General features: G+C 37.1%; 1 protein-coding gene across 1 annotated transcript in view; it reads right to left on the reverse strand.

Moving 5' to 3' along the window:
- wdr46 (WD repeat domain 46) overlaps positions 1–16,526 on the reverse strand; it is a 28,955-nt gene that overhangs the window by 7,261 nt on the left and 5,168 nt on the right. The window contains exons 4-10 of the mRNA XM_079896261.1: positions 15,964–16,076; positions 12,549–12,636; positions 8,280–8,341; positions 7,096–7,200; positions 5,911–6,061; positions 4,253–4,488; positions 1,470–1,623 (exon numbers count right to left, since the gene is read on the reverse strand). Of these exons, the coding sequence (XP_079752387.1) occupies positions 1,470–1,623; positions 4,253–4,488; positions 5,911–6,061; positions 7,096–7,200; positions 8,280–8,341; positions 12,549–12,636; positions 15,964–16,076 (909 nt within the window). The remainder of the gene's footprint in view (positions 1–1,469; positions 1,624–4,252; positions 4,489–5,910; positions 6,062–7,095; positions 7,201–8,279; positions 8,342–12,548; positions 12,637–15,963; positions 16,077–16,526) is intronic.

Consider the following 16,526-nt stretch of genomic DNA (forward strand, 5'->3'; position numbering starts at 1 on the left):
AAGTATTCTAAAATTACAATATTGAATTGCTGTGTACCATTCATAACTGCAACTTATGTGTATGCGCAGCTGTTTCTTTATCTTCTTCATATTATTTTCTATATATAACATTTTGAAAAGAATTCAGTACTCTTGTTAAATGCCATTTTGTCCTCAAGTATATCAGAAATAAAGGAATGTCTCCAGGGCTCAACAATAAATTGGTCATTCACTCGCTCAAGTCAAAAATTGCTTGTCAGGATTTTTTTTTTTTGATTTTTGTTTAAATATAATTTGTTCTGAAGCAATATTCTCATCAGTGTTCTATTAGCTTTGACATTTAGATCTGCATTTACCCTGAGGACATTTTTTACCTTTAAAAAGGGCATTTTTCCCCTAATGTTATTAAATATATGCTTCATCTTTCATTTCAAATTCTTAAATTTGATCAATAAATTTAATTAGTATACTGAGACACTATATGGCTGTTACCAATCAAATGAAATAATTGACAAAAAAAAACCTGCGTTAAATAATGTTATGAAATTGTTTTAAATATTTTTTGAATATACAAATAAGAAATGTTGAGGAAAAAATGATTGGATTTAAACATGAAACTAAATCACCAGCTAATCCATCTTAATGAGTGAGTCATTGAATCTTTCGCTCAACCAATTGTTCAAAACGCTGGATCATTCAGTAATGGAGTGAGATGCGCTGTGGTTCTGCTGTGATCTTTGTTTGGATCTATTTTCGCTGCTGAAATATTACAAAAACACTCACTATTACATCTAAAATGTAAGTGACTTAATATTAACTACTAGTTTATTGAACTGTTGAATGAAATCAGTGTCACGTTTTCAATCATGATTGTATTCAGGAAAACAGCGCCCTTGATCATGTGATGTTGCTTAACTGTATCATATATTATAAATATAAAAACTCAATTTATAATTTTTACCTCAGTATATTAACTGAGTTTTTTGAGTGAGCTGCGCTTATTTGTTTCCATTTGTCTGCGCGAGCCTCAACAGCGTCAGTACATTACACACATTATTGTCCACTATCAATTGCCACTTACACGACGTAATAAAATTCCTTGTTTTGGTGATTCCAGGTTTTTTTGCGGATCTCTGAGCTGGTGTGAGTACGTGGAGGCGGGGCTCATTTGCATATTCATAGAACCACGTATACTATAATGAGGCAAGGGTGTCGAATTACATTCAAGCTATTTTAAGGCATGAAGAATTTTTTTTCAAGGAAAAAACGTTTAAATATGTAATTTTGTTGATCAAAGATGAGTTTTAAGGGATACAATTATTGACTACAGGGGGACTTTAGCACTCAGTAGTAATATTATCAATTCGACTGCAATAACACTAGAATAATATGGCATAATTGATGAAGTTTGCATAGGTTATTGTTAAGGGTTGGGTTAGGACCGTGGATGATGATCTTGTGTGTGTGTATCATGTGTCCATCTACACTACCTGTACAACATCTCCAGTAGCAGCGCTTAGCAGTCCTTTCTGGCTCAGAGACAGGCAAGAGGCTCCAGCTGGGAGAAAACAGGAGTGAAGGGGTTTAAACGCTCGGATGTCATACACCTTCAGCTTCCGGTCCAGACCTGACGTCACCATGTGCCTGCAATAAACAAATATGACATTTTATTGGTATAAACGAAGGGTCTTGTAAGGTATGGTCCAGTGTGCAACAACTAAATCAATAATAATCGATGCTATAATTAAAATTGACACGGAAAATATCTGATAGTCACGTCACTATATCTGATATAATATCTGATAGTCGTGTAAGCGGCCCCTAAGTTAATAACTAATGATTTTTACAAACGGAAATGAATAACTGACTTTAGCTGGACAATGACTATATTCTAGAGCTGCTGTAAAGCCAAAACAATCTCTGTTACTTTGCTATTATCACTGTAAAGCTGCTTTGAAACAATCTGTATTATTAAAAGCGCTAAATAAATAAAGGTGATTTAACTATACCCACAGAAAGCACAAGAACTGGCATATTGCCATGGCACAGTTTGTTTTTCTTTTCTTTTTTCTTTTTAAAGATGCAACAACCAGATGTGTATAATTTCTTGAATTCAATTCCCCCAGTATAGAGTGATCTGTATAAACAGTGCTCTGTTTTTTGTCATACAGATAAGTATGAGTAATGTATCATTCGAAACTGTTAAGGGTCTACTTTTAAACATAATTAATTTAATATATAATCAAATTAACCGAGACTCAGCGTCAACAATATAATTTCTTGAGTCAGGCACTGAAGTGAATTCCCCCAGTATATAGTGATGACAACTTAAAATACTTCTTGTCATACAGATAAGTATGAGTAATGCATCATTCGAAACTGTTAAAGGGATATTTCACCGCTGGAAAGATGAATGTATATTTAAATTGGGTCATTTATGTAGTAGAAATAAGTTTTTAAATCGAAATCAATCGAAATTATTGCTCAATCTCGATTATCGAATCAAAAAATGGAATCGTCGATGCTGCCACGCCCCCATGTCACGTCAGAGCGGAAAAAAAAAACACACGTGTTGAAGTGCTGCCAACTCTCACGCATTCACCGTGAGACACACGCAATTGACACTTTTCACACGCTCTCACGCCACACATCCATTTACTCACGCATAGAAAAATCGCGAAGCAAAGAGGACACGGAGACCGACAGACTAGAGCAGGTTACTTTATGATATAAAAAAATCTCAGATCTCAGATTCTGTCAATTTTATTACGAAATTCAAACAATAAATACCGCTTTGGCGCTTGTAAATGTGACGTGACAGATCCCTAGCGCACGTGAACCGATCATCTCTGCTAGCTAATAGTAAAAAAACACGAACACTGTTGAAAGATACAGTACAACTTACCGAAATGTATATCCCTCATACATAATATCGATCAATCAGTGTTTTTCATCAGCGTGAAGAGGTCAGTAACACAGCTGGAGAACAATTATGTCACATTTACCTCAGGAAAGCCATTTAATGACCATAATACAGGCTATAGCACGTAGTTGGCAAGAAAAAAATAGTTATAGAGAGTATTTTGCTAAATATGTGTTCTATATTACATATTTATTATATTTTTTACTTGTATCATTAAATAAAGTTGTTATTATAATAAAAAAACGCATTATATTTAATTATTTTTAAACTTAAATAATAGCCTACTACCAGCTGATAGGGCTCTCTGTATGTTTACAGCATTAGGTGAGTTGTTTTTTTTTTTCTTTCTTTTTTTTTTAAGACAAATTAACGCATATCTTGTGTAGCCTACCTAATATTTATCCAAATGAGTCAATATTAAATCAAATCACGATAACTGAATTGAATTGAAATAATAAAAAAGCATAGCTTACCAGAAATTGTACCATGTAAACATTGTAACATGTTGTCACTAAACCTAATAAAATTCAGTTTAGTTACTAAAATGTTAGTGACAATCACAATACACTTATTGTGATGCAATTTTTTTTACAATCAAACAAATCGAGAATCGAATCGAACCGTGACTTTAGAATCGAAAATGTAATCGAATCGAGGATTTGGAGAATCGCGACACCCTTAAGTAGAAATGTGAAATTATTTTAGAAGTTGGTGCCTTCTAGACTGAGAAAAGCCAGAAAATTTATTTTTGGCTCATGTGGATGAAAGACAACTCCTCCCAGAATGCACTTGCTTCGCTGCCCTACGAGGACACGCCCAAGCCACGCCTACCGGTTACAGAGGGCAGTATCGGGAGACATGATACAGCTAGGCTACTAAAACTGAAAAGACGCTGTTTTATGGTGAGATCCGCTTATGGTCGGGTTGAAGACATGCGGGACGAGCTCCTCCTACTGGCTGGAGTCTCTCGCCTCTGGACAGAAAAGCCTCAGATGATGCTAAATGACCATTTTTGAGGCTTTTTTCCCAGACACACAATACAGAAATCTCTCGTCTCAGGGGGACATGAGGGAGGGAAGCACGGTCACTCGAGAATACTACCAGGTTTCTACTGATACAAAGCTTAATGCTAATCGGTGAAGTATGCCTTTAAGGGTCTACTTTAATTTGTGTAAAAAAACAAAAACAGGATGTGCTTTCTGCAGTCTCGGTCTGTGTGAACTGGAGCACGAACATAAATAAACTTCATATATAAACAAATGAACCGAGACTCAGCGTCAACAAACACATTAGTATAACTCCTTGAGTCAGGCACTGAAGTGAATTCCCCCAGTATATAGTGATACTCACATGCCGGTTTTGTCCACGGTTAGGGAACGCACAGCACCCCGATGGCACAACATCTTCACAAGCGGCTCTCTCTGGTTGGGCGACCACAGACTCACGGTGCCGTTCGGGTGACCCAAGTGAACCACTGCATTATAGGGATTCTGCGCCATCACATCTAGACGCCCCAGTTTAGTGCCGATGGCTGCGACCTCTTTACCAACCGACACGTCCAGATACTGCAGAAACCCTGTGGCACTCTGAAAGGTCAAAGCATTATTAGTGACACATGGAAAACCTGTAAGGAATACAGTTTGAAATACAAATGGGAGAAATCTCTTTTTCATACACAAAAACTTTGATTGTCTGAAACGCCTCCACTGGAGTCTTGAGTTTTCTTCCGGGAACGAACACGTCACAATTTTCCTCATTTAAATATTTTAGGGATGCACCATATTGGTATCGACCGATATATATGATCATTTATAATGTTATCGTTATCGGACCGATAAAAAAATTTGGCCGATATCTTAAAGCCGATAAATAACAGATTATTTCCTTCAGCTGAGACACTTCAGATCCACAGTTCATGATAATGGTTTTAAATTGCTTGAAATATGATTGGAATCACTTCAAAAAAGGAAAATACAGTAAAAAATGTGCAGTTCAAGTTTGTCATATCGGCTACATAAAATTATAATGAGAATGTTATAATTGTGTGTTTGGGACTTGGCTTTTAATGATGAGACTTTTTGTTTTTGTAATCAGACTCTCAAAATGTATATAAAAATTTGGATTTAGATTTATCGGCCAATATATCGGTTAACGGCTTTCAAATATAAAGAATTATCGGCATAAGACTAAATGTTCATATCGGTGCATCCCTGAAATAATTAATACGCAGAATAAAGGGGCGGGGCCTGGTTGAGTTAGTTAGTAGCGTGTTGAAACTGGTGGTTATGGTAAGGGGTGGGACATTCTCGAAGCGCTCGACCAATCACAACACACTGCTCCAGCCGACCAATCAGAGCACAGTGTGCTTTTCAGGAGGAGGGGCTTCATAGAGACAGGAACTAAACAGAGCTTTACTGACAGACTGGGAAGAGAGGAGCTGCAACAATGGAGAATATGAGGAAAATAATGAATCTGTTCTAGTAGAGCCCAAAAATTAATTCTAGACTTTGTAAAAGGGCACAATAGGTCCTCTTTAAAGATCAGGGTGCAATATGAGACAGCAACTTGTCCTCAAGACTGGATTGTTGTAATGAACTACTAGGTGGTCGTCCTGCATCTTCACATTTAGTCCAAAAAAGCAGCTGCTAGAATTCTTACCAGGTCAAGGAAATATTATCATATCATTTTATAATCTCTACATTAACTACCTGTTAAATTCCATATGGATTATAAATATTTCTGCACACTTATAAGGCCCTAAACGGTCTAGCTCATTTGTATTTAACCAATCTTCTATCAAGAGGATATCGAAGTCTACTTGAAGAGGAAGAGCTTTCTCACATTCGGCTCCTAATCTCTGGAATAGCCTGAATTGAATACGTTGTACATTGACACTTGAACAACTTTTTCAATACTTTTAAAAGAGCAGTGCACAGTCACTCCTATTTGGAAGGTTAACAAAGCGTTAAAGAAGTTCAAAGTTTGTCCAAAAGCATCTGCTGACGCACCGCAGTGGCGAGTAGGAAGTGGTAGGGCAGAAACTGCATTTTCAAGACGTCGTTGAACTTCTTCACGCAGTGGAGCTCCACACCTTTAGAGTCATAGATGTAGAGCCATTTCTTCTGCGCCACAGCAAACATGGCCTCCGTATGAAGCCACCTGGAGGAGCACAGAGAGTGAGCTTCACATGAGACCAGACTGAGACATCACTCATTACTGAAGCACAGGGGTACAGGATGTATAGTGATAAAAACCCTAAATAAACTGAATCTGGACTGACTTCATTTCAAATGTGTCAGTCCAATACAAAGAAATGCAATCAGGGTTTTTGTTATGCTGCTTTGCTTTGGCTGAGGAAACGGATCAGATGGGGTGGGTGACTGAAGCAACAATGTCTAAAATCTGGGATGCACAAAAAATGCAAAAAAAAAAGAAAAAAAAGGGATGCACGATAAATCAGCCACCATATCGTTATCGGCCGATATGTGTTCATTTTTAATGTTAACGCATTCTGCAAGATAAGGAAATTTGGCCGATATATTAAAGCCGATAGGCTAAATAATGTATTATTTCAGATGTGCACTGTTCAACATGATGTTTTTGAATTGCTTAAATTATAACTGGAATCACTGCAAAAAAAGAAAATACAGAAAAAAAAAAAAAAGTTTTAATTGGCATGAAGATTAAACTGATTAAGACCGCAAAATGACAAATTGGGAAAATGTCATTCTTGTTTTTGAAGATTCAGCATTGCTGGAAAGTGGTATAACCATGACACAAAAATATTTCAACTGGTAGAAATATCTTCAGCAATATACATTATCATTTTAACAGTTTTATCACCCAGCCTTCTACCACGTCTCGAAGACTGCAAGCTGCCGCCAGGCTGATATGTTCAAGTATATTTATAGATGGAAAGAGACAATTAACTCAAGCTGCCGCACCCAAAAACTCCCTCTGATTTTCCAGAGATTACAGAAATGAGGCTCACAAGCAGAAATCAGCTGGACTGAAACCTGGCCAGTCAGACGGTGGCACTGCTCTTCATGTACCGAAGACAAGAGTTTGGCAGAGCTCGCTTGCTTAGGGTTAAAATATTTTTTAGCCAGCCAAGCAAAAGAAAATCTAAAAATGTATTATTTTCTAAGCAAAGCTTAAAATCAAGAGATGCGTCTTAATGAATGTGCACTTACTTGACGTCATTCACCGTTTCCATGACATTCATCTCACACATCAGGTCTTTGGACTGCCAGTCGATACAGGCCACATGACCTTTCCTCCCACCCAATAGCAGATGCCTGTGGCAGACAGATATAGTTGATATATATATATATATATATATATATATATATATATATATATACACACACATTTAAATTTGTGCAATTTAAATAAACCTCTTCTATAATGAACATGATTTAAATTTATGGATTAAAATGTTCATGGTATATTGAAGTAAATGTCCTGAGATCATAAAGAAAAAGAGCACTTTTTTTCTTCTTAAAAATCTGACTAAATGTTTACTTTGATTAATAAGATTAATTATGGTAGTTAAATGGTAAAATCTCAAGAAAACTGATATTCAAGGGGGAAAAAACAGGGTTGTCTAAAAAAAACATTTAATGGCAGACTTTTATCAGTTAATGTGTTTAATCTGTTTATAGATTTACACAGAAATGTAATTACTAGGTTCCAAAATGTATGTGTAAATGTGAGTGAAACAACAGAAATCTACTTCTGTTCACACTTTATATGATTATGAGTTTAATCCAAACAATCTCCCAACGAAACTGTCTGAATATTATTAGACAAGGTACAGTGATATCAACAATGTACATTAAGAAGGAAAAAAAACAGGTACAATAATTTAAATACAGAAGTGTCGACACAAATAGTCAAACATTTTTTCCAATTTCATGCATATAAAAATACAAATTTGTTCATGTTTTATGATAGAAATGTTTAATGATCGACAGTGATATCCAGTGATGCAAACTACTAAAACTGTTTTATATCAAATTTTGCTTTTGAATTTTATTTAATTGAAAATGGCACGATTTACATGATTCATGTAATTCATAACTGAAGTGACAAGACAAGAAACTTTTTGCGTTTTTTTTACATATTAGACAAACAAATAAGAGTGAATGACTTCTTTTAAATAACCCATCTGGGTTTTTAATTTTATAAACGCATAAAGAGTGTTTTTTCCTAACAATTATTAATAAACAAGTTTTAACTTGGCATGTCTGAAACATATATTTCTAAAGGTTTCTCCCTTCCATCATATCAGACATTCTTAGTTGTTACTGAGCCTTTTAACACAAGTACATGTAGTGATCCATCAGTTCTGAACTCTTAAACCTTTAGCACATACCGTCCATTTCTGCTGTAGTCCAGCCTATACGGGCCAAACTGGGAGAGATGCAGGTTGAAGTACTGTGGGGAGAGAACAAGAAACACCTAGTAGAACATGTCAAATGTGTAGCTGCTAAAAAACCTGTAGGTCTGTAAAAATGGGATTAATATTTTACACCACTTTTTAAACATGCTTGTTCACTTTCTAAAATGTCATATTTAACAAATGTATAGTAGCAAAGATTTGTTTCTAGATTTCTGAAGAAGTAAATCCATTTGCTTTGACTCATTTCTCTAGATTCTTTCGCAACACTGCTGCATGTGGCTTGATGATCTCAATTAAATATGGTCCAAAAATATGCACATAAACCAATAGATTCCTCACTGGAACATCCAAGCAGAAAAGAGCATTCATGTTCAAGCTTTTATCTGTGAATTCGGGGACGAGGCCGCAGGGACTGATTTGACACACTTATGAAAGGCTTTAGTCTGAGGACACAAACGCAGCGTAACACACTCTTCTTTCAAAACACCTTATTGCAAACTTTGACCAGTGATGCTAATGCTAATATTAATCTCAAAGCAAACGCAAAATCCTCCATCTGTGAAATTAATTACCACCTTTTATACATTAAACGTGTTAAATTTAGTGTGAAATTACCAGATTGACTTTTCTGGTAATCACACTATATACAGTGCTATGCATAAGTTTAGACACCCATGCTAAAGTATTAAAATAGCCCCACATCATCACATAGCCTTCACCATACCTAGAGATTGGCATGGTTTTATTTCAGTTAGCCTAAAAGCAATGCTTTGATTTGCATTGAGAGATGATCTTATGGAAAGTACTCCATGCCAATCTCTAGGTATGGTGAAGGCTATGTGATGATGTGGGGCTATTTTAATTCCAAAGGCCAAGGGAACTTTATCAGGATGCATAGTATCCTGGATCCATGAAGTAACTGGCCTTTAAAAATAAAAATCTGACTGCCTCTATGGGAATTTAACATAGGGGTGTCCAAACTTATGCACCCTGTATTTTAAGGAAGAATATTTATTTATTTACCATACATTATTCATTCACAAAGAAAATTGGTGTCCTTAAAGGTTGGATTTTTCCTAATTTTTTTAATTAAGGCATTAAGTTCAATTTCCAAAAGATGATTTTTTATTCCTCTTTTTAGTCGACTTTAGCATGGGTGTCTAAACTTATGCATAGCACTGTATGTGACCCTGGATCACAAAACCAGTCACGAGTCGCACGGGTATATTTCTGGCAATAGCCAACAATACATTGTATGGGTCAAAATTATCGATTTCTCTTTTATGCCAAAAATCATTAGGATATTAAGGAAAGATCATGTTCCATGAAGATATTTTGTAAATTTCCTACCGTAAATATATAAAACATTTATTTTTGTGAGTAAATGCAGCACAATCGTGAACATAAATGATCAACTTTAAAGGAGATTTTCTCAATGTTTCGATTTTTTTGCACCCTCAGATTCCAGATGTTCAATAGTTGTATCTCGGCCAAATATTGTCATATCCTAACAAACCAAACATCAGTGAAAAGTTTATTTAATCAGCTTTCATATGACGTAGAAATATCAATTTTAAATATTTGACCCATGTGACTGGTTTTGTGGTCCAGGGTGACATATGCTGTTCACACAAGCAATGACATTCAGTCTTTTTACCATTAAGCGACCATTTACACATCAGCACCGAAATACCGGTAAACCTCAGTAATGACCCTTAAATGCTTCACTGTTGTCTGTCTTCATTTCAGACGCTTTCTGTCCAATTTGACCTTTTTTTGCTTTTGAGAGACAGGCGTAAAGGGTCTGATCACACAGAAAGCACTTTTGCTCTTAAAAACACAAGACGTCTCACAATAGTATCCAACAGCATCAGTGATGATGAATCTCGGCCAACGTCCATCAAGCGCAAGTTTACGTATAATAGCAAAACTATTCAAAACTAGGGCTGGGACGATACACCTATCTCCCGATTTGATACTATCACGATACTTGGGTGCCGATATGCATTTAGATTTTTAAGAATTGCGATTCTTCAAGTACTGCGATTCAATATTGCAATGCATTGCTATTTTTTTAACACTAGACCATAAATCATACACTTATACAGACTGTACATGATGTATAAGATGAGTCATATTTACAAAAGCAAATCATCACATCTCTCTGAGTTTTATTCAGAAGCTTCATACAGCACTACCTACTCTAATAAATTATTCAATAACAAATACATTTTTAACAGTCACTTGTCGCCACCTACTGGCGAAACAATGTAATCGATAAATGAGTTATTTTAAGCGCCAATTTTCTATCAAAAACTGATTTACTCTATTTTGATCGCTACTGTGGACATCAGTGTTTATATTTGAATTTTAAACTTTTATCTCAGTACTTCTATTGTAATTTTAACTATTGCATCACAGAAATAATGATGCTATGAGGTTGAAAAGACTGTTTGTGAAGCTGTTTCATGACGACTCTCTCCGGGTCAGCGCCAACACAGCTTTAAATGTTGTGATATTATTTTATCAAAGGTTTAATAGACAGACGAATCGGAAAATCGTGTGCGTGTTTGAATCGAGATCACAGTCTTTTAAAGATTAATCACGCAGCTGTACTGTATTTTATACATGAATAGCGCAATAGCTTTTCAATGCTTTCAGTCTCACTTCTGCTTCCTTCATAGGGATATTACGTCACTAAACACTCCACATTTCATCCTCTTTTGGAACAAAAGTGGCTAACTTCTGTCAACCTTGTCTATAAGCAAGGACAAAAATAAAGCAATTTAATTTGAATTAATATCGATTCTAGAATAAAAAAATTCGATTTTAAAATCGTGAAAAAAAAATTGTGAAAGTTAAAGGTCCCGTTCTTCGTGATCCCATGTTTCAAACTTTAGTTTGTGTGTAATGTTGTTGTTAGAGTATAAATAATATCTGTAAAATTATAAAGCTCAAAGTTCAATGCCAAGCGAGATATTTTATTTAACAGAAGACGCCTACAGTGAACGGTTGATTTGGACTACATCCCTCTACTTTCTGCTTTAATGACGTCACTAGAACCGTTTCTGGACTAACCTCCGCCCACAGGAATACACAAAAAAGGAATACACGTTTGTCGCCATGTCGTCGAGACGCTGTTATTTTCATCCCGAGTCAAATCACCTTTGCTTTGACCCGCCCTGATCGAGTTCACAGCCATAGATGAGAATGTCTCCTCGTTGTAGGTGTTGTGTGGCTGGATGTATTAATCCACATAGCTCTCTCTATTTACTCCCGAAATCTGAGGCAGCCGCTGAAGACGAGGTGGAATTATTTTGTCTTTAAAGAAAATGCTCCCTCAACTCTACCGAAATTCGTTTATGTACTTGTGCACTTCTTATAACTTACTGTGTTTACTCAGCTCTTACGGTGATTTTCTGAAGTAAAACTGACGCTTCGTCTTTTGTGTTATGTACAATAAACTTTATTAAACTCATCAGTACATGTTTGATCATCATTCGGACCTGGTCCGAAACAGCAGACTTGTAGGCTATTAATAAAGGCCGTAATTAAACTACTAAACTATACCTGTTTCATCTCTATACAGCACTCTGACTCTGTAGGCATTATTGTCCGACTCGAAATGAACGCCGTTACTGAGAGTTTCTGATATTATCATCATTCCGTGAGATGAGATTGTCCTGAGAGACTGAGCGCGAGCTCGTGAAGCTCCGCCCCCTGTGCCGTCCAGCAGCAGCTCATTTGCATTTAAAGGGCACACACTAAAACAGCGCGTTTTCTGAGCCCCAAAAAATGACAATTTAAACATGCTGTAAAAAATGATGTGTTGGGTATTTTGAGCTGAAACTTCACATACACACTCTGGGGACATCAGAGACTCATTTTACATCTTGTGAAAAGGGGCATAATACGGGACCTTTAAAGAAATAAAGAGTAATCGCATCATCTCCTTCTGAGCTTTGTGATTGGCCCAGAGTAGACTTCTGACATCAGCGCGTCCTGACCTCACACTGGTAATCTTATTCTTTAACGCATAGCATCATACGGGTAATGTTACAACTTTTCATACTGGAAAATCAACAGAACTGGTGTTTTTGAAAAAGTCTGTTTCACATACAATCTCTAAACGGTATTTTACCAGTAAAGACTGTGTGTGTGAAGGGGGCCGTCAACAAACTCTACTGTTTATTATTGGTCTCGCTGCAGTTTCTAGTGTTCAAACGTGCTAAAATAACTCACCTTTGATCCAGAAGTGATGTCAACAGCATCTGCGATGTCATCTTGAGAGATTGTACTTGTGTCTTCACCCTCGTCTCCTTCAAGGAAGCTGAAGACAAGCAGACAGACATGAGCTCTATGTGCGTGTACATTTATGCATATATGAAGAATACAAACACACAAACGATGTTAAACCAAATGTCCAAGCTAATCTTTTCTATCCAAGAGCAGGCACTGCCATTTGTAACTTGAATGTTTGAGGCTTCTGGGGGAAATAACATAAAAGCAGGGTCAACTTACCATCACATAAATCCCAAACTCTTGGTTGATTAACCCAAATCTTTCTTACTCATGGTTATTGGTTCCAGCATGCCATAATGCAGTATTGTTGTTTAATGGCGATTTACATTGTGCATATCGCCACCTACAGGCCAATAATCTTAAAGTCTCCCTAGTCCAGTGGTTCCCAATCCTGGTCCTGGGGACCCACAGCTCTGCACAGTTTGTATGTCTCCCTCATTTAACACACCTGATTCAGATCATCATCTCGTTAGGAAAGAGCTCTATGAACTGAACTGTGTGTGTCAGATAAAGGAGACATATAAAATGTGCAGAGCTGTGGGTCCCCAGGACCAGGATTGGGAACCACTGCCCTAGTCAATAATTATATCCCTTAAAACCCTTAAAATAGCTTGAATGTGACTCCACACCCTTGCCTCATTTAGTATACACAGTTCTATGAATATGCAAATTAGCCCCGCCTCCACTCGACATGACTTTACACATGGTTTGTCTTAAAGCATATTAAAACACCACATAGACACATAAACAACATTAAAAGCTGGATTTACACCACAGGGGGACTTTATAAAATTTTTGAAAAAGATTATATAATTAGTTTGATGCTAAATATATAAATTAAAGTAGAGCTGCACGATTCTGGATAAATTGAGATTTACGATTTCTTTGTTTCAAACACAGATCACGATTCTCTCAAGAACAGACAACTAAACAAAATAACACGTAATGTACTACAAGTATAAAGTTTTTTAAAAATCGGTTTGAATGAATGATTCAATGACTCACTCATAAATACTTCACTTGTTTTATTACTGGATGAATCCGCATTTCTGAACGAATTTCTTGAATGATTCAATGACAAATACATTTTTAGTCACTTGTCGCCACCTACTGGTGTAATGATGTAATCGACACAATCGTAATCTGAAGCACTAAATTTCTTTCAAAAAGTGATTTGCTCTATTTTGATTGTGTGTTTATATCCAAACTATAAACTTTTATCCCAGTACGTCCGTGCTAATTTGAATATTTGTAACGGAAATAACGATACTGTGTGTGTGGTTGAGAGGACTGTATTTTTAATAGAGCTGGTAAGTCCCGCCCATCCGTAAAACCCCACTGGACCTCTAAGTTGAAAAATCGTCAATGCAAGTGAATGGGAGAAAATAATTATTTTCTGGTCCCGTTTGAATTGTGCCATGAATGTGAACATATGTTGTCTGTGAATTTTTTATATAATTTTTCATGTTACGAGTTTGACAGTATATGGTATGATTATTTGGCTAGCAGTTGTGGAAAAGACATAACGAGAAAGACTACATGTCGCCTATGTGACGTCACCCCATAACACATTTTCCCTCCACTTGTCAAATCACGGTGCTAATGCTGCGATAATCTATGGAGACAGATCGAGATGCCTGTGTGTTTTGTACCCAAATGTCACCATTCAAACCAAATGGGCTGTTCTTTCTTCAGATTCCCGTCGAAAGCAGCGAAGAGTTGTAGTCCACAAAGTGCTCTCACACAAAGTCTAACCGTATCAAACTTCTACCAGCTAAATTGTAGCATTCTTTACACGAAAAATTATATTAAAAATTCACAGACAACATATGTTCACATTCATGGCAAAATTCAAACGGGACCAGAAAATAATTATTTTCTCACATTCACTTGCATTGACGATTTTTCAACCTAGACTCAGGTCCAGTGGGGTTTTACGGATGGGTGGGACTTACCAGCTCTATATAGTGGAGCGGCTAAGTGATATAATCGTTCAGTTTATGATACAAGCGTGAAAATTGGCATGAGCAGTCTCCATGGGTCACTTGACAAGAAAATTGTCCGAGCCACGTGAAATGTCAAGATTTTTCATTTTTCAAGATGGCCGACACCTTAGTGGAGCAATTAAGTGATATAGTGGTTTATTTGGTGATACAAGCATGAAAATTGGCATGAGCAGTCTCTGATGGTCACTAGACAATAAGCCACCCACAACTACTTGAAATTTTAAGATGGCGGCCATTTTTCAAGATGGCCGACACCTTAGTGGAGCGGTTAAGTGATATAGTGGTTTATTTGGTGATACAAGCATGAAAATTGGCATGAGCAGTCTCTGATGGTCACTAGACAATAAGCCACCCACAACTACTTGAAATTTTAAGATGGCGGCCATTTTTCAAGATGGCCGACACCTTAGTGGAGCGGTTAAGTGATATAGTGGTTTATTTGGTGATACAAGCATGAAAATTGGCATGAGCAGTCTCTGATGGTCACTAGACAATAAGCCACCCACAACTACTTGAAATTTCAAGATGGCGGCCATTTTTCAAGATGGCCGACACCTTAGTGGAGCAGTTAAGTGATATAGTGGTTTATTTGGTGATACAAGCATGAAAATTGGCATGAGCAGTCTCTGATGGTCACTAGACAATAAGCCACCCACAACTACTTGAAATTTTAAGATGGCGGCCATTTTTCAAGATAGCCGACACCTTAGTGGAGCGGTTAAGTGATATAGTGGTTTATTTGGTGATACAAGCATGAAAATTGGCATGAACAGTCTCTGATGGTCACTAGACAATAAGCCACCCACAGCTACTTGAAATTTCAAGATGGCGGCCATTTTTCAAGATGGCCACCACCTTAGTGGAGCAATTAGGCTCATGGCAATTTTCATGCTTGTATCACCAACTAAATGATTTCTTAAGCCTAATTGCTCCACTAAGGTGGTGGCCATCTTGAAAAATGGCCGCCATCTTGAAATTTCAAGTAGCTGTAGGTGGCTTATTGTCAAGTGACCCACAGAGACTGCTCATGCCAATTTTCATGCTTGTATCACCAAATAAACCACTATATCACTTAACTGCTCCACTAAGGTGTCGGCCATCTTGAAAAATGGCCGCCATCTTGAAATGTCAAGTGGCTCGCACAATTTTCTTGTCAAGTGACCCATGGAGACTGCTCATGCCAATTTTCACGCTTGTATCATAAACTGAACGATTCTGCCAAACATAAGCACTTAGCCGCTCCACTAATAGACATGGCTGAATCGTTGTCATTCAGGAATGAGATCATGTGGGTGTTTGTCATAGTGTCATTCTTCTTTTCATCTGGCACAATATGTGAACTACATTACCCAGCATCCTCTGGAAGTAGGAGGTCGTATCGTGCGGCCTGTTTCTGAGCGAGTTCAGACACGGACTCCGAGAACACAATGGCCTCTTTCAGCTTTCTCCCGGCTCCTGCGGGCTGGCACATCACAGAGAGAAGGAGCGTGAACACCCGAAATACAGTCCTTATTAGGGATGCACCTCTATGAAACCTTTGGCCGATACCGATAACTCTTTATATTTAAAAGCCGATAACCGATATATTGGACGATACAATTAAATCCAAATTTTGGATTATAAAAACAAAAGTCTCATCATTAAAAGCCATGTCCCAAGCACACAATTATAATGCTCTTATTATAATTTTATGTAGCCGATATGACAGACGTGCACTGCACATGTTGCACTGAACTGTATTTTCCTTTTTTGAAGTGATTTCAATCATATTTCAAGCAATTCAAAACCATTATGTTGAACAGTGCGCATCTGAAGTGTCTCAGCTGGAGGAAATAATACATTATTTATCGGCTTTAATATATCGGCCAAATTTTCTTATCAGGCCGATAACATTGAAAATGAACACATCGTT

Source organism: Squalius cephalus (assembly GCF_949319135.1).
Source record: "Squalius cephalus genome assembly, chromosome: 16".
Lineage (NCBI taxonomy): Eukaryota > Metazoa > Chordata > Actinopteri > Cypriniformes > Leuciscidae > Squalius > Squalius cephalus.